The 19,675-nt window shown below is 34.9% G+C and overlaps 3 protein-coding genes across 12 annotated transcripts in view; 1 reads left to right on the top strand and 2 right to left on the bottom strand.

Annotated features, from left to right (window-relative positions):
* Window positions 1-13,044, bottom strand: part of LOC129787992 (uncharacterized) — a 36,458-nt gene extending 23,414 nt beyond the window's left edge. For 2 of the 10 annotated variants that reach the window (XM_055823926.1, XM_055823932.1), the window contains exons 1-2: window positions 12,492-13,044; window positions 10,146-10,401 (exon numbers count right to left, since the gene is read on the bottom strand). In XM_055823926.1, coding sequence (XP_055679901.1) covers window positions 10,146-10,221 — 76 coding nt within the window. In that variant the 5' untranslated portion in view covers window positions 10,222-10,401; window positions 12,492-13,044. Of the gene's footprint in view, window positions 1-10,145; window positions 10,413-12,491 lie in introns of all 10 variants that reach the window. The other 8 variants (XM_055823924.1, XM_055823933.1, XM_055823925.1 and 5 more) reach the window with 6 other exon arrangements.
* Window positions 1-19,675, bottom strand: part of LOC129787983 (protein Peter pan) — a 1,185,971-nt gene that overhangs the window by 218,372 nt on the left and 947,924 nt on the right. The gene's annotated exons all lie outside the window — the stretch shown is intronic.
* The window catches only part of LOC129787980 (L-dopachrome tautomerase yellow-f2-like), a 1,067,766-nt gene that overhangs the window by 100,167 nt on the left and 947,924 nt on the right, over window positions 1-19,675 (top strand). The window lies entirely within an intron of this gene.

The following is a 19,675-nucleotide window of genomic DNA, read 5'->3' as shown; positions in this document are numbered from 1 at the left end:
AATTAAATTCCTCTCGCTCTTTCATTATTTTCCGTTTATTTGGGACGTTTTGCTATTTTCACGCGCTTTTTTCTACCAACATATCTTTTGTGCTTTGTAAATTGTAAAGGCTTTTTATTTGACATTATAGATAAAAAAAAATCAGGGATGATTTTTTATGCTATGAGGGTTGGTTAAAAAGGCATGAAAGGATGTTCTATTACTTTTTTTTTTCAATAAAATCTTTGTGCAATAGAATACAATAAAATTGGCAATAAATTTATTCAATTTTCGCCCCAAAAAATTTTCAAGATTTATTAAAAAATATTTCAAGGAAATTTTTGATAGATTTTTTTTTTAATCTTTAAACTTGAATAATATATTTTTAATTAAATGAACCTTTAATGGCATTTATGCGTCCTTTTTTAGCTAATGATTTTTTTTAAAGAAAGTAATCCAAATAAAATCATTTAATAAAGCATGGAATTAAATAAATAAATTATATATCACTTAAAGTGAATGATGGACGTTTAAAATAAATTTTAGATGGACAGCAAAACTCTCCAAGAACGTTTTCTTTTTGAGAACAAAAATTTCTTCAAAAATTAACATTTTAATTGCATGAAATTTCAGCAAAAGGCTTGAATTGAAACCCTTTTGTATATTCAATTAGAAACAAACTTTTTATTCTGGGTCACGTCTCTTTGCGTCCTAATCCATCACTTTTGTGTTTCTCTTGTTGCCAATTTTCGCATTTCCACGTTAAAGCACCCCAATTGGGCGTCAATTTCCTGAAAGGGTTTGTTTCCGAGAGCGACAAGATAGCGGAGTGTCAAGATTCAGGGCAAAAAAAATGGAGCTTTTCCACTATATTAATGTCACTTCATCACTAAATTTCTATACGAAAGAAGGGGAGAAAAGCTACGCGAGACAGCACGCGTGTGGGGGTGGGCGATAGCGATGTTGAAGGAAAGAATGGAGAAATTCGACAAATTGTTCCAAGTCACGAAGGTGCAGAAGAGCGTGTCGGACATGAAACTGTTGTTTCTTTTCCTTATTGAAGTACATGTACGTATACTCCTTTCTTAGCTTCTAAATTCACAAGTATTATCACTGCCAGAAGCTCACAAAATTTCTTTTAGTTGAAAAGAAAGTTCTTACTTTGCAAGTTTGCTTGCTCGGATTATTTAGTCAAGGAATTATCCTACAGGATGCATCTTCTCCATGCTTTTACGGTGCAAATATGTATCTATTGTGCAGTTTCAGCCTTGAAAATTTATTAAAGGATATAGGGCAAGTTCTTCTATTTTCTTCATTACATTTAGTTTCCCCAGAATGTAGTAATATTTATGGATTTCCGCATAAATAATGATTCTCAATGGCAATGGCGTGTCTCTGCATTCTTCATTGTTTCCGTAGCTGCGAATAAGTATTTAATATTTCCCTTGCAGAGCGTGAAATTTCTCATCTTATCCACCAATAAACGTCAACCCATTGTCTTTAACTGGTGCTTAGCACACAATTTTGCAAAAGCCAGCAAAGTGAAAATAAAATGGCATTTTATGTTGAATAATGAGAATCACTGAAGCATAAAGTCTTATTTTCTATTTTGCACAACTTTCCCATTGGGGATTGAAAAGTTAAATTGCTTTCTCCGTAGAGACCACACTGGGGCTACTTGCGATGGCACGTCCACCCTCCTACCACCCCTCGCACAGTCTAAACACATTCCAATTGATATATTATTGGACGATTATCTCCTCCTTTCACAATTGTGAAAAACTTTCTTTATTCTTTCACTTCCTCTCTAAAATTGGGAAAGTTTTAAAGAGGAAGCAAATCGAGAGTTGTAGTGAGAAATGAAGAATCATTTCGCTGGCAAAAGCTCTCAGCAAAAGACAATGGTGAATTGATATAAATAAGTCATGCGAAATGGAACAATGATTGCACAATTCAAGAAATTGCCTTTTAATCCATTTTTAAATACCTACATAATCCTTTCGAGCAGAACTTATCCAATAGGGTTGTTCTAAAGTTATTTCCAGTGATTCTTGTGACATTTATGGGAACTATGAAATGAATTTTGCTATTGAAACGAATTTTAATGATTTTAGTTGAGATATTAATTTAAAAAGTTCTTAAATAGACTCAAAATAGAAGTACATTCTATAAATGAAAAAAAAAAATTCATGATATTTTTTTTTTCATTTTTTAAATAATAATGTTTTAGAAATAATCAAAAATGAATCCAAACGATGTTTGAATGCAAAGAAGGAACATTCTACTATATTCTTCATTTCACTTCTCAATAAAAAGCTCTGAAAGCGTGAAAAACATTCAGAAATCATTTTATTTTCAATAAAATTTAGCAAAATCTTCTTCAAATTTTCCCAAGAAAATTTAGATGAAAATTCTCTAAAAAATAACTCCTTTTAGGTATGTTGTGGGTGTGTAAACCATTCGTATATACTATAAATATTTCATTTGGCAATAAAATAAATTAAATCGAAATACGTGATGCGTATAGTGAGGAGCGTTTTAAAAGCACGTTATTAGTGAGTAAAACCACCCCTTCCTTGTCTATGGCGGAAGAAAACTCGGTCAAAAGGTATTTAGTATTGATTTTACATGGTACGAAGGTACATATTCCACTCCTTAAAAACTTTTTCTCCCCCATGGGGGGTACTTAGGGAGAGAAAAAAAATGAAATGGAAGTTATATATGGATCGGAGGACCTGCATTATTAACTCCTTGAATAAATCAATAGTTTTTTATACCACGTAAAAGCTGCGTAAGTGGAAATAAATTTCTTCTTGGATCACCTTCATATCCGAAGGGAATTTCCTGACTTTTTCTTGCTGCCTTCAGGATTTTGCATTTTGTGTCTGTGCAGTTTTCCACGGGAAGAAAAATTTATTATTTGCGTGGGTGAAGGAGAGGGAATTGCAAGCTTTTTTTACGCCATAAAATTATATAGTGTTGGTGACTGGGTGACTGTGTGTATGACCCCGGAAGTTTGTGAGGAAATTTTTGTCGCTGCGGGGGATGAAACTCAAGTGAGATTATAGCTCTGTGTAAAGAAGGTACACACAAAAGAAAGTCTCAAAGAGCGAAAAAAAGTGCTTTTGTTGCTTTTGGCTGTAAGACTTCTTCTTATGGGCAACATTATTCTGATTTCATTCCCGTGGCTTGGACATAATATTAGAGAGTCAAATAAATTTTGAATGTTTTCACCATAAGTACTCCCTAAGCTTGGTGTCTTATGTGGAGGTTTTTTTCTCGTCTTTTCTTCCTTGTGAAAGCCAAATGGGCTTTGAATTTTTCACGAGGTGATTCTGAGGTTGTCTCACTGTACACAGTTTGCCTATCTAAGCTCCCATAATTCCCTATACTTTTGTACAGGGAGAAGAAGAAAGAGAGATCCACCCCCACCCCCTCCTACTAGAAGATCCCTTGACCATTTGTAAACATATAAAAACTTAAGATTCAGAGCGACTTATGTTATGGAGAACAACAACTGCACTGGAGATATGATACCAAAATCAATATGACTTGAATAAATAAAATAGCAATAAAGTCTTATTGTTATTTTCAACTCTCACTTTCATCTCTTCCTGTGCTACTCTAAAGCCAAAACAAGAAGCTATCAGTATGTTTGTATACATAACAATGCAAAGACTAAACTCACAGGAAAATCATAAAACATTCCTCATCGTCCCTCTCTCTTCATATTTGCCAGCATATTTGACAGTTTATTTGCCTAACTTCCATAGTGCGTCTGTTAATATTGTCCAGAAATTATCATCTCATCCTCCCCCACAATTGTTGTGGGAATTTCTCAAACCACAAATAACACGCTCTTGTCCACAGAAAGCTCCCCACACCCCAACTACCTCCCAAAAGTGACTTTCAGTCTGTCATATGCAGAGATTCTCATTGTTCTTGTGTTCTAAATTTAATATAATTTGCATTTGATGAATGTTTCAAATGCAACACAATATATACATCCACTCAATTTTGGAACAAAATTATTTTTGCCCGCAATATGCTGCCCCTCTACCAGAGAATATTGCTGCAGATGAATATTTAAAATGAAAATCTACCGTAGAAATATTGCATATATACTTGCTTCCCACGTCCCTCTTGTCTGTCTCTCTCGAAAAATTCAGTATCATGCCTGAAATTGTATATTAAAATTCCAAGAAAGTGCAGAACCATTTTTGGAAGTTATATTGATCTGCTGGGGAAGTGCAAAAGCTACATGATTGGCATACATTGAGATGCGAGAGCATAAAAAAATTCAACCAACTATTTGACTTGTGTAAAATGAATTTTCACACGTGAAAAATTGAAGCGAAATTATGGTTAAGGAGGCTTTAAAGAACATTTTAAATTTTTGTTACAAATTTCCCTTGAAAATATTCTATTTGAAATTTTAATTCAATATCTGTTTTACTATTCTATTCGGTCACCCATTTAACTCTTACTATTTTGTTTCCTATTGTTGATTTAGGCCAAACCAGAGTCAAAACATAAAAGGTCAGAAGAGATTCAAATCACAAACCCTTTACTAATTTTATTCTAATCAATGAATTTTATTCAATTAGTTCAAAAAAATTCTCAAATATCAATAAAACTTAAAAGGTATGCAAATGAATAATTTTAAAAAAAATCCTTCAACCATACTCCCTCAATTTCCATTATAGATTCATTTTATTAAATAATTGCATTGGATTGATATAAATCCTCGGGGGTATTTTAATTGCATTTATTATTACATTCAATGGAATTATATTCATAATTTAATTGAGTTAAAAGTGTAATGAGAAATTCCCTTTAGAATTTTTTTTTTTATATGATTTTACATTAATACGAAATAATTTTTAGAAAAAAAGATTATTTTCATTCTACAATTAGAGATTATCTTAACTCAAATAAATCTTATTAGTTGTACCAACGGAATTTAGATTGATTTTAAGACCTTATGAGAAAGGAAGCATTTAGTATATTATGTAGGTTAATATTTTATTCATTCTATTCAAATGCAATTAACACAAAAAACCAAAACTAAATCTCAAATCGTGATTTATGGCTAATTAAATTCAATGGGAAATCAAATAGTGTTTAGGTAAATTACCTTTTTAGTAATTCAATATTGATTGAACGTCCATTCACCTCGTATAGTGAAGGACATCAAGGATAATATATAGGTTGAGGTGTGTGTACATAATTTGTTCTAATAATTGAAGTACTTTCTATTCCTCAAACTTCAACACTCTGCTGCTCTTCTTCATTCAAATTCATGATTCTTAATTAATTTTGAATATTTTTTTTTCCATTAACTGAGACCTATATATGTGTGGGCCTCCATTGACCCAATGAAATAAAAAGAAAGAAAACCCAACAAAATTATGTTTTCTGTTTGTTAAACATGCAGGTTGAATGAGAAAAGTTTTAACAACGTAAATCAAGTGAAGAATTAACGATAAATGGAAGAATAAATTTAATGTAAAAAAAAATACTAAGAGTGGCGGCCTTGAGGGGATGGAGATTGACAGAAACATTAATTATATATGGAATATTCAATTCACTTCTATATTATTCCAACCACCTAATATCTTTCTTCTGCCTCTCTCTCTGCCTATGTTTTATTGATGATTGTGAAAATACACAATTGGTATAGAGTGCTATTAGATTACCATATACAAAATGATAAATCCAGCAGTGTAATACAATTTAACAACCATGTTCCTTTTTGCCTCCTTGACTTCCGCCTTTTCCCTAACGCACTACCCCTCCTCTCTCATACACACGGTAATTTAATTGGTATGTTAGTATTGATTTCTCCCTGTTGAATATTCGCCTCACCTCGTCTTTCTCCCACAATATACCTTGATATTTCCCATCGAGAAAATCCATTGGGCTTTTCCTCCTCTCCCCAACAAAGATTTCGAGTCTTCATGGTAAGACAACATCGACATCCTACAGCATACTACATTACATACATACCTATCTACATAACATTACGAATTATGGGAAGATTACATTGTAATGGGATTTGAAAATTGAATTTTTCGATATTAATCCAGAGCGCGAATAAAGGCAATATTTACGCAGGTTTGGAACTAATTTCAACTAAATTATATAGACTTGAATAATTGATGAACAGAGAGCAATTGTTGGTGGGACAATCCCTCTTTTACGTATTACCATTTGATTGTTTTCACCCCCTACCCCCAGCTGATCCGGATGTGTGTGTGTCCCCTCTTCCTCCCATATGAATTGTGATGGCGTTAGAGGAGCTCGTACCTCAATTAAATGGGAATCAATACAGTCCCATTGAGATACACAGAGAAAGACCGGAAGGAGGAAGAGGACGTAGAAGGAGACGAGAAACACAACATCAGGTGGCCTCATCAAATAGCATTAATCCATAGTAGATAATTTTTGTTCTATATCACACTGAACTTGGGCATCGTGTGCCATGGGAAACCAATGTACTGCGTGGGGGTGGAAAAAAAAGAGAAACGACAAAGTATCGCCCCCACTCGATGTGACAAAGTGAAGGAGGCGGAAGGCATTGTATATAAATGAAAGTCTCTGTGACAAGTAATTTACTACATGCTGTATCCCATGTTATATACATACATACACGGACAAAAAAAGAGTGCGAGAGAACTTTTCCCCCCGGGGCGGGTTTGGTGTTGATAAGATTTTCCCATCTATGTCGAACAAATATGTCGCGCACGAGAATAGACAAATATTTGATACTATATAGCGAAATAAATGTGCTCAGGCCCCAAAATGACTCAAATTCACTTCATCCATTATTTTTCCCATCCACACCATACACACACCCCCCTTCCTCCTTCATATTGTGTATTTGGTTCACCACTCTTGTGCACAAGATGTTGCGTGGCTTTACTGACTTGATTTCATCTCAAACCCCAACATTTGACCCCAATGCTCGCCCCCAATCGCTTGAGGGGAATTTGTGAAAAATTTCTCAAGGGGGCTGTGGGCAAAAGACTCCCTCAAACCTCTCCCCAATTCACTCCGAGATTACCACCCACTGTGGACGGGGTGGGGTAAAGTTTCCCCAGCGGGTGAGAAAACTTCCCGGGAGTGGTGATAAAGTGATAGGAGGGAAGGCACACGATGAGAATTATCATCAATACGATCAATGATGAGAGCTGAAAATCGGGGGCATGTCACTCCAAATGAAAATTGCGTCCAATTACCAAATTGAAACACAAGACAACGTGAAATGAGAGGATGGAAAGTGATTTAATGGTAACTTAACGATCCGATGACACTTTGAGGACAAAATAGTTTGGTAAAGTTTCTTGTTAAAGAAACAGGTGGATATAATTTGAAACTTTTAACTTTTAAACTTTATTTTCTTAATAATTAAAAAAAAATTCTAACAAGGGAATAGACAGATAAGAATACTTTTTACCTTATCTTTTATTCAGATCATAAAGAAATTCTCGTGCAGGAGACCCCTCGAATGGGTATTTAGTAGAGAAAAAAATCCTCCCTTCACAGGGTAAGTGTTTAAATGACATGCCACGAAAGAAAATTTTCCATAGATTAATGATGTTAAAAATGCGTTTAGCGAGAAAATTTCTGGGAAATCCTCAAATTACCATCAATATGAAGACTCAGTTGATCATAGCAATTTTCCATGCGGATATCGTGAAATTTCGCACATGTTTCGCATCATTATTTCCGAATTAAATAAATCCACCTCCCTATGCGAGAGCTTTATCCCACCCCCATGATATGGAGTTATTTGCCAAATGTGATTTTCCTCTTGTCATCCATTGACAAAAGAGTTCCCTTACAACATTTTCCAATCACATTTTCTCACACTGATGGGGGGAGTTTCATATACGCGAAGGGGTGAGTTGGGGTACTTACTTCTTGTGTGAATAGGGGGTGTTTTGTGGGTGAAGAAATGTTGCTATATGCTTGGGAAATTCACACAAAAGTATAAAAGTATGATAAAGTGGATAATTAATTTTTTTTAAATAAATTTGAAAAGCTTTGGAATTATTTTAAAAAGAAAATTTTTCTCCCGTAAAATGTTATAAAAAAAATATTGCTTTTTAAGGTAAAATATTAAAAATTTAATTGAAAACTGTCCAAACAATTCAAATTTTATTCTCTCTCGTATATTTACACATCTTTGTATTCTTTCCGAGAGGGGAAAAAGAATAAAAGAAAATGGGAATCCGCTTCTCTCGGTGGTTAGGAGTAAATTTTCATTATTTAAGGTAGGCAAATAATTCTGACTTTTTGACTTTTGGCGAATATGCAAAGAATTTTAGTGTGGTATATGGTTTTCCCTCATTTTCCACTTGCTGCTATACTTTCTCCACCTGTATGTGAATTCTTGAATAATTTATTGAGGGATATGTTTGCCAGCAGTATCCCAAAATAACACACACAATTCAAATGCTCCTCTGTGTGCTTTTTGCAGGAGCATCCCCGTGTTTTCTGATTTACTGTGAATTTAGAGAAGGATTTTTGCCATATGAGCTTTCATGAGCTTTCATGAAATCCTTCTATGTTTAGAATTCGCGCGTGGGTGGTTGCTATATGTAAATGTTCGACATGTAGCGGAAAAAGTGAATGAAATTCAAATTAAATCTACACCTACATGTGGGAGAATTTTCGTGGGACGATTTTTCCATGGAATATGCACTGAAATATCCTTTTTACACATCGTGACTCATTCTATTTTTTTTGGAGGACTCACTACATTGTGGAATGTCCAATTGTCTACTAGACAATGGCAGAAAATCAATATTCTCACACTATATGAACCATACATTTATGTAGCAGTACATGAGTTCTCAAAAGCATCGCACATATAGCTGCTGCTTATGTTCTTATGTTATTGTGAAAGATTTTCCACAATTTAGTATGAAAAATTAAATTGAAACTGAATGAATAGGACTATTCAGGAAATATTGCATAAATTCTCACAAAATAATTCCCAAAATTTTATTGATATTGAGGATATTATGTAGAGCATATACTTAATTTAATAGATACCAATCAATGGAAATTCCACGATTTTGCTGAGGTCATTTGGTGGGATACAACACCCAACAGGTTTCAGCATTAATTTCCATTTATAACTAATGGTCTTTTGTTAGCTCTAAGCACCATAATATGTGCATAACCACCTTGTTGTGTCAGTGAATCAAATTGATTGGTTACACAAGCAAATACATAAGCTGATAATCTCACAGGAGTTATGCTATTATAGAATTCTCATGGAAATTTTATTCCTAATCAAAAGTAAGGGATTTAACATTTTATGTTTTACTTCTTTTGAATTTTAGAATTAATTTAAAGCGATTGAAGGAGGAAGTTTTTGACTTCTCGCATTGGTTTTGAAGAGAATCTTCAATTTCATTTAATCCGTCTCAAAGCTCCTCAAAGCTCACTTATTCAGATTTAATTGAGGTGAGGGTTAACCAAAAAATCAAAAGAAAAGTGATTATATGCCATTACATTTACTTTGATTGCCCAACAATAGCATAGAAGTATTTTTTACGTGAAATTTCAAGAATATTAGTTAAGAATTTTCTTCTCTGAGAATTTCTAAGAATTTTGAAGTCAATCATTGAGAAAATTTCAAAAGTCTTCCGAGGAAATCTGGGTTAAAACTGAACAACTGCGAAGATTTGGACAAATAAATAAATTTCAATATAAATTTTTCAATATCTTAAAAATATTGATTCTCCAGAAAGTTGAGGTCATAAATCGTGAAAATATCAATCCACGTGGAAAGGTAAATTCAGCACTACCTCTTTGGAATATTAAATTCGTTTTATAACTCAATAAAACAATGTGAAGTGCATACAAAAGAGCTACACCTATTTCCGAATTTGTGGATGATATATCGGGATTTGATTATCAATTCAAATAGTGTTTGGGGTTGATATGAAAAGGCTCTCCGAGTATAAAATTGGGGGAATTCACAGTGAAACATTTTTGACTGACATCAAATTGTTCCGTTGTATGCATTCATTATGAACCCAGCGCAATGAGCAAAATGCCCCTATACAGTATAAACTATCTACATGTAGGGTACAATGGTAAATAGGTGCAATAATTGGTAGAAATAATATCATGGTAATTAAACTCACTTGTTCTGTGATTCATCAAAATTAACATAAATCCACAAATAGTTATCCAAAATTTCTGCACTACTAATTTTGGCATCCTGATGATGGTGGTTCCGGGGGCGGGATGGGTGGAGGAGGGATGTATGTTTATGCAGCTTCAGTATTCACGGTCGAAATCCAGAGAGTAAACTTCACTTTATGCCCGCACAGTGCACCGAAATGCACTAATTCCATTCATGTAATTTGCCGTGTTTGTAATCTTGCTATCCGTTGTATACTGCAATATTACTTTCACAATTAATTAATAACACAAACCCATATATCCACTGTATTTTCCACCTAATCACCCGCCTTCGCTCTATCAGTGCACCGAGCTTTTCCCCCCTCAGCCACCAACTCAGGCAAAGCCATCACAGACGCGCGAGGGAGAAAATTGGATTATATTGGAAGTTCATCTCATACATCCCTTAACACGACCCACTCCATCCCTTAATTGATTCACCTTGTGCAGCACACTTTTCCATCACTTTCGCCAAACCCTTGCACTGGTTGCGGTGGAAATTTCCTGCACGATGGCGAAAAGCGTGTCGATGATGGGAAAATGTGGGCAATTTACTGCTGTGTGAGGTCAGAGGGATGGAGCTCGCTTCTGAAATAATTAACGCAACGACAAAAATAATCTCCCACCGTAGAAGCTTTGTATATAGTGAAATATTTCCAGCACATATTTTTTCTTTACGTTCAACAAGACCTAGGGGAGGAGCGTTGGAAAGTGCGTGCGTCAGTGGAAGATGTGAAATTTTTCATAAGAGGTTCAAGGGGGCATTTATCTGGGGTGATAAAGATTAAATTACGCTGCTATTTAATTATAAGAGTACATTTTTTTGTGTCGAAAATAATCAAAAATGAGCATTTTTAAAATTATTTTTCCTTACTGGAATAATTTTATTAATTTGAATAGGATAGAAATATTCCAAAACTTTTAGTTATTCTTTTCAATGTAAATTGTGAAATGAAAATTAAAAAGGATTCTCATCAAATGCCCTAAATTTTGATACATATTTTTTTCTTAAAAACTCCCAAAAGCTCAGTCTCTATTCAAAAAGTTACTTTCTTTGCTATAAAATGGTGTGAATAGAATCCTAGAACCAGGTTAATAGAATTCAGAAATCACGAAAGCCGAAAATAAAAAAAGTTTAAGTCCTTTTTTAATAGCTTTTGCTATTCAGAACTTATCTAGAATCATACAAAGCCTCAAATGAGAGGTTATTAAATCAACCTTATTCAACTTTTAGTAGCTGCAATTATTGGAAATTTTCAGTTGGAATTATTTTCATTTTAAAGTGAAAGCTGTGAGTTATTTTTTCAAGCAATAAATTTATACTTTTGCTGGGTATTTTATCATGCTGAAAAAATCTTTACACGTATCAGATCATTGAGGTGCGAGGTTCGAGCATTTATGTAAATTAACCCTATATTTTCTATTTATTTTTAACACCTTCAGCTATAAAATACTTATATGGTTCTGCTGTAAAACTGAACTCTCGCTAAATCTGCATTGATTGCATTTTATGGCTGTTTGAAAAATTTTTAAAAGGGGCGTCTAAATGAAAGGTTGTTTCTTAATTGAGACGACTTTAATTCTCGTCTATGATCTAATAAATTTTCAGATTTTAATTTCTGAAATATTCATAAGAAAAATATTAAGAAACATTTCTTTTTAAAATTAAATCAAGCTTCAACGTATTACTTTAAAAAAAACCCAGATAAAATCCCCTCACGCACTGCTTGATGATGATGGTCAGTGAAATTTTTTCTGCGGCGATTATCACACAACAATAAGCTTTTTTTTATATACTCGTCGTGAGGGATGAGGGGTGGAATTTCAATTTGAAAAATGAGTTTAATAATTAATTTGCTTCATTCTCTTCAATCTTCCCAGCTAGAGTGCTCCCTTCCAAGCTCGTGCCAACTCATTCTTTTCTGTCACCTCTTTTCACTTGCTTCGGTCTCTCTCCCATTTGGTGCTCAAGTGAGTGGAAATAGAGCGAAGCATGGGAAAAGCTCCGGCGGTGTGGAGAAAAAAAAAGAAGAGAAATTTTTGATAGGGAAGCATGAGCATAGAAAAAAAGCTTACACAAAAAATAACCGAGTTCACAAAAGACACGAATAACTAATTAAGCTTTTGGTGCGTCTTTCAACTTTTACTTCTTGTGCGTCGGATGTTCTTCCAACTTTCACCCACACCCGCTCGTCTGTGGCTCGTCAATGGCAGAAGGGAGAAAAATAACTTTGGTTGCTTTTCAACGTTTCAACCAAAAGGTTCCTGTGTGGATTGGGATGAGGGGTGAAATAATTAAAATTCACCCTTAATTATTGGGTATGATTGTATGAGAAGATACATGGATTTTCTGGGCTACGTCACGAACTTTCAGCTCTTCACTCTTTCACAGAATTCGTGTCACCATTGTACATAATCACATTTTTGGCATCGTGCATCACTAAACACGGGGCTCTTTATTTTCCTATCCATGTGCCATTTATATCTCTCACATCATTATTATTAATTGCCTCACCACATTTCCACGACCTTCACCACAGAAAAAAAGGATTTACCTTTAACCACCTCTTGTCACTCTTTCACCCCAAAATCACCCTTCAAAACTCCACCCGAAACTTGCGAATTTGCCGAAGCGATGAAAATTTTTATTTGAGGATTTTCTTTTTGGTTAAAACTTTTCAGCACGTTTGTGAGTCATAGAACATCCGTGTTCTTCGCCGCCACGTCGCGCACTTGTTGTGCTCAGGCTTTCTAGCTTTCCCTGACTAACCCAACACCGCCAAAGCTCCAGTGTCACCCGCTACGTGAGAGCCGGAGAGAGAGGTCGCGCGAGAGAGTCAAAAAGGAAGTGGGCCGAAGGAGAAAAGCTCGCTCACACTTTTCCAAAAGAGAACCACAGAAAGGGATTTTTCTTGTAAAAAATTCTAAAGGAAAAACTTACCTATAATTGAGAATTTTTTGTGATGCTTCAGAGGGGAAAATATGATCCCTTGAGGATTTACAAATGATACTTATTATGCAAAATCAAGTGATTAGGGGATCATCGCTAAAATTTGACATTTTTGCGCTGTATTTATTTTGTTCTTATTTAACAGAATAAAAAAAAATGAAAGAAATTCTTTCGAAAAATATAGAATTAGGGGTATCTTAACTTATTATTTAAAAAGAAACTAAAATTATTTTAAGAAGCTAATTTAGGGTACAAGTTTTTAAACAAAAAAAAAAGATTTTTTGAAATTTACTTTACACCACTATTTATTGCTCCAAAAATACTTTTAGCCATCCTAATGTTTAATTACAATTTTTTACATTAAAACATTTTTTAAATCCTTTAAAATTTAGCATAAAATAGCAAAACAAAACATAGCATAAAAAATAAAAATGAAGCAATATGGAACTTTTTATCAATTAAATTGGTAAAAAAAAATCCAACAATTTAACCAATGTAATCCACCAATTACCCGTGTATAAAAGAATGGTAAACACAATTAATTGCAATCCAATTTAAATCCTCTCTGCTGGAATCAAAAATTGCAAAGTGATTGGTATTTTTGCCCCTTGACATTATCCACCTACATGTGCGAAAATTTACGATACACATTCGTAGGATTTTCTGAAAAGAGTATTCGTTTTAGCATGAAAGCCCCGCGTTCATTGAGATGAGAGCTTTTCCGGTAAGGGGAAAAATACTCACGTGAGAGTGAGGGGAGAAAAAAGAGCATGTTGCGCAGAATGGGGGTTTGTTTTGCAAGCAACAGGAGCACAAATGAGAGAGCCACCCCCTTTTGTAGGAGTCGCCTCGTAAAACATTCCAGATCCCAGGAAAGTTTGCTCATTGAATTTCGTGAAAATGCCAAAGGATCGGGTGGCTGGAAATTTTCTACATTTTCCATTCTATTTAATGCTAAATGGTAAAATGTGTGGGCGTTTGGATTGTTGCCCACAAGATAAAACACCCTGTGCTGTGTGTTTTGGGGTTTTTGGATCGGAAAAGGGAGGTGACCAGACCACCCCGATTTTGTTGCCTCCACAATTTGGGGATGAGAACTTCCAAACAGAACATACCACAATCATCAGCATCTTGATGAAGTCTATTCAAGGGCGCTCATGGGGTGGCATTCCTCTTGTAAATTCTGACCATTGCTCCCCTATCTAGGGGGTGGAATGTCCACACGGGGCAACAACACAAGGCGGGAGGGGTGCCAAGAGGAAAGATAAATGGAAGACGCACAGTAGGTGGGCGGGATAAATATGAAAATTGAATGAGATTACAAGGAAGTGAGCTCAGATTTAAAAAAAAAAAAGGTTTCACAACCTCTATAGGAAGTTAGTTAATTATGAAACGAGTAATTAGGAAGAAAAATCTTTTACGCCCACAGAAAAAAAATCTTTCTTTCAAAAAGGTTTTTTATGCAAACGAAAGAAAATGTCTTGAACCTTGTCCTTCAGTCCCTGCGCGAAGCTTTTATTCTTATACATGTGTGTATGATACATAAATCAAAATGAGAAAACATCCTTTTATGTTTTATGTTGTCGTTCACTTTTTTTTCTTTCGCCCCGAGGGTAAGACGAATGCAAAATACTGTTTCTCCAGATGGATGAGACAGTATATTGGTGGGGGTGGAGGAAAAAAAGAAAAGAAGAAAATGCTCTAAGCTAGAGGGGCGAGAGTGTACTGTACAAGGCAAGAAGGAAACTCCACATTTGAAGTGTCACATGTAAGAAATCTCATTCAGAAACTGCGAAAAAGGGCTAATCAAGTTGTAAAATTTATGTACCAACTATTTGTGGAAAAATCCAGTTGAAAAATTATTTTTACTGCAAAAAATGATTTAAATTTTTATAAAATAGGAATTTTATTTTTTAATTTTCATTGGAAGTTTACCTTATAGTTTCTTTCAATTGATTTCCAAAAAAATTTAATTTATAAATAGCTAACATAGAATTTCCATTTATACATATTATTCTAATGGATTTTATGGCTTTTCTAATTTCAGTGGAAAATTTTAATTTAATTTAGTATAAACCCTGAGTGATTAGCCCTTTATTTCCATACGCCAAACAAACCTTTTCCATTCTACCATCTCTCCCTCATTGTGTTGATGCTGTTGTGACATATATAAGAAGAAATATGAGTTTGGTAGCAAGTTGCAAAACACACAGTGAGGGGTAAAGATGTCATGAAAATGATGATGGTTCATCTGACATTATAGTTTGGAAGGAGTCTTAAAAATTTACAACTTATTTCCTTCAAGCTTCTCTACCTTTCTCGCACTTTCTTCCCTACCTCTACTCACCCCCGCACCCCCTAAAAGTAAATCAGACAGGTGGGAAAGTGTGTAAGAATAAATGTTTCAATAAATCTTGACACACTTTATTTACAAATAGTCTTTCTCCACACACAGCTTCTGAAATTGACTTATTTATAGCTCTGTTATATTATTTGGCCAAAATTTTTCTCGAGAAAAGGCTCAAAAAATATATAAGAAAAAGTTCGGCCCTGATTACTTAATTTCCATCTATTTTTGGTTTATTTTCTTAAGCTCTTTTTCTTGGAAATGAAAGCTCTTTTGAAAGCTTAATTTATGATTCAAATGAATGTGATTTTTTATAACCAGTAGCTTTTTTTTAATTTACATAATTATGAAGCTTTAGGAAAAGCTCAAAAAATAAACTTCTTGATTGGATTTTTGAGCAAAATTTCCAATGAAAATAATTCATTTAGACTTTTTCTCAACTTCAGGAATATTTTTAAAGAAATTTCTTTCAGCAATATAAACTACCCCATCTTGTCAAAAAATATATAATTAAAAAATTATATAAAATGAGTGAATTTTCCAGCGGCAACAGAATGCACGTGAAGTACACTAATGATAAATATATGAGCAAAAATTATAATTAGATACAACGTCTCTCAGAACACAAATTCACCGTGAGTCAAAAGAATTCCAACGTGCCATATTTTTAAGGGTGCTTTTTCCGTACTTGCCACAAAATTCATTCCACAGGTGACACTTGCAGCACAACACACAGCGCTTTCTCATTTGAGTTTTGCATAATTTCCCCGGGATAAAAAGTTGAGTGTTGCGGAGTGGAAAGTGGTCGGAACGACGAGGAGGGAGCTTTGCAAAAGTTTTATATGTGCACACAGGCAGACTAGGGTGTGAGGAGGGGGAAGTAAATGTCCGGCGTGTGCGGGGAATGGGATAAAGAGTGGTTGAGCGTAGGAAAACCGCCGTTGGGGGATGATAAAAAACCCCCTGCGGTGATAGTTTGAAATGAGGAAAGTGTTGAAAGTTTTGAAAATGAAATACAACCTGCGGATATTTTTGTAATGGAGGACATTTTTTTTCCCAAGTCAAACTCTATTTATTCTCCAAATGAAAATTAATGGAATGACTGGGACAATTTTATGGGATTTTTTAAGCGATGATGATGGAAAAAATGCAAAATTTCAGCTCTCTACTAAATTCAGTTCCCACCAGAGGGTGAGAATCTTAAAGAAATTTTGATGAAAATCTTGGGAATGAGCAAAAAAAAATCATTCACAAAGTACTTTCTTTAAAGTGGAAGCTATTGAAGAAGACAAAAGAAAAGGAGAAGAATTTGAAAGCTCAGTGAAAGCTTATTTTATACATTTTTTTCTTGGTAGTCACAGAAGAGCTCTTCCGGCAGACATTTGAGCATGGTCGAATTATCCAAAAGGCAAATACTTTTCCTATGGATAACTCCCGAGTGGATTTGCACCACACACACAGAGAGAGAGACTGGAGTCTGTCTCCGCGAATGTGTGAGAAGACTCCATGATCAAAACCCAAAATACGAAGAGCGACGCTTTTAGGGAAGGCGAGAGGAAAAGTTCGAGGGCACGATAATCATAATCCCGCGTGCGAGTGTTATTATCCATAATATGGCGTATGCGTGGCTTCCTTCGTGGAATTTACTCATCACCCTCTCTCTCTCCCTTGGATATAGCACCACACGAATCCTCCCTTTTCATGCTCATGCTCGTGTTTGCATCCTAATGACTCTCTGCACAGCATTTTTGGCGAGAAAAATCCCAGGGTGTATAAAGAATTGGATTTACACACATTTTTCAACCTCCTTCCCCCCAAAGACGCTTTCTTGGAGCTTTCTTCTTCATGTGGAGTCGTTGGGGGTTAAAATATATAAATATGTCTATGTAATATGTTTTATATAAAATGGATCAAAAGTCAAACAGAGAAAATTCAAAGAGGCGGGGGTGATATTGTTGAAATTCCATTTGACGTTGAATGGAATTTCAACAATTTTTTTGAGCTCAATTTTAAGGTGAACAAGAATTCTTCAGGAAGTGAAAAATAAACTGAAAGTTCATCAGAATTTACCTGAATCTTTAAAATAATCTTATGCCTGAACTTAAGAACTATTTGAAAGCTTTTTAGGTATATAATTTCATTGCTTAAATTTATGGATTCTCCTCAAAGTCTCTTGGATTGAAGAGGAATCATTAATGTATTGTAAGAAATTCTTTTTAATGAAACATTTCTATTAATTACTAAATCTGAAATTTTACTTATTCGATTCTTTTAAATTTCCATCAGTCTATGAAGAAAGCAGAATTTGTGATTTTTCTTACAAAATAACACGAGAAAATTCTCTAAGAAAATGAAGTGAATAAAAACAAAGCTTTGAATATTTTTACAGACACAAAAGGAATCAATAAAAAAAGGCAACAACACATCCTTGCGTTTCACATCATAAATAAAAATGTATGTAATTCAAGGGGGTGTAGTTGTGAAATAGTGACGCGAATGATTGCTTGGTGCTGCACAAAATGTGAAAATGCAAATGGAATCACGCAATAATATCGATCACTTTTTGGATTCCTTCAGTCGCCCCCGCTGCCTCATCTTATTCCGTGTACCGAACGTGCTTGTGGTGTAAAAGCACTTGGAACTTTCACACACAATTCCACACATATACACACCCCTTTGAGGTGCGGGGAGGGTAAGGGGCGGTGCACGCGGGGGGATGTCAATTTGGAATGTTGTATTAAGGATTCAATAACAAATTTTTGAATTACAATTCAACCCAACTTGACGCGTGAGAATGAACAACGCGTTGAATTCCATTTTTACACCATCAACCCACCTCTGCAACACCCCCCGCCCCGCTTCGTGTTTTACACACACCATTTTTTGCCCATTGAAGACATACAAAAATTCCCAGCACAGCGTATTCGTGACAAGATCACATAATACGCCGTTTCTTTTTGCCAAAAGGAGTCTTCCGTGTGGTTTTTCTGTGCCATCGCCCATTGGCGTGAGATTCTTTCACTTCCACCCCCACCCCGCCCCAACATAGTAGATAGCAATCACCCCCCTTCGCATAACCACCCACCAGAACAACCATTCTCCTCCACCCCAAGCCCCTTTTCATTCGCCCCACAAATGAGCTCTGTATACAAAACATACTAAGAGAGGGAATAAAAATAACAACACAGTGCTTGTACCAACTGAAGCTTTTGTATACGCTCACACATAACCCTCCAGGAAAGATGTAAGTTTATTTACTCTTTGGCTTTTGTAGCCACAAGGCGGAAATCAAAGAGAGGGAAAAAAGCTACGCATGATGTTTAATTTCCATTCAAACATGGTACTATGTATATGCAGCATAACATGGCATACACATCCTCCCTTGCAAAATGCAAAACGAACTTCAGAGAAAGGGTTATGCATTGCATAGTTTCGTGATAACTCAACAAATACACACCAGTAGTATATAATTAATTTCCCAGAAACTATTGTTGGAATTAATTGCATGGGACGCGAGCTATGCTGGGGATAAAAGTCTACTATCGCGAAATGGGGGATTTTCCACCCACAAGCGACAACTTTTAATGGGTGTCATAAAAACAAGAGAAAAGCTCCAGAGAGAGAGAGAGAAATCTCCGCCACTCGGTTATGTGGGTGGATAGTAGAGGTCAATTCTGGAGGCGGAAGCACACTGCAGTTATTGGAAAAGTTGAGCTTTTGCGAAGGCGGAAGCTTAAATTGTGGGGATTTCATTTAATTTGTCTTTGCAATAGCTCATTCTTTCACCCAATAAATTTTTAGTGATTTTGTCTCTCTCATTGTTTTTTCTCGTTATTTTTTTTCTCTAATCTGTGGAAAAAAAGTAGAGGAGAGTGAGCTTTTCATTCTGCATGAATTAAGTAATTTAGTTTCAGCACAAACCAATTGATAAACTAAATTATTTTTACAAATAAAAAAGCTTTCAAAGCTTCTAAAATTAAACCAGAAAGCAAAGTAATCTTTCATTTGCATTTAAAAAAAAAACATAAGAATTTATTCAAATCAAAAAAAGCAAAAGAATAAAAAGCAAAAAGATATACATATTTTTAAAGCTTTTAGTGCAAAATATTACGAAAAGTGATCAATCATCATGTCTTCTGAAGCAATCTGCATGATTTGCCTTGAAAAATTTGCCGAAGATGTAGAAATTGGTG

Source organism: Lutzomyia longipalpis, chromosome 1 (genome assembly GCF_024334085.1).
Source record: "Lutzomyia longipalpis isolate SR_M1_2022 chromosome 1, ASM2433408v1".
NCBI lineage: Eukaryota > Metazoa > Arthropoda > Insecta > Diptera > Psychodidae > Lutzomyia > Lutzomyia longipalpis.
The sequence above is the reverse complement of the archived record's forward strand: the minus strand, read 5'-3'. Positions and strand labels throughout refer to the sequence as shown.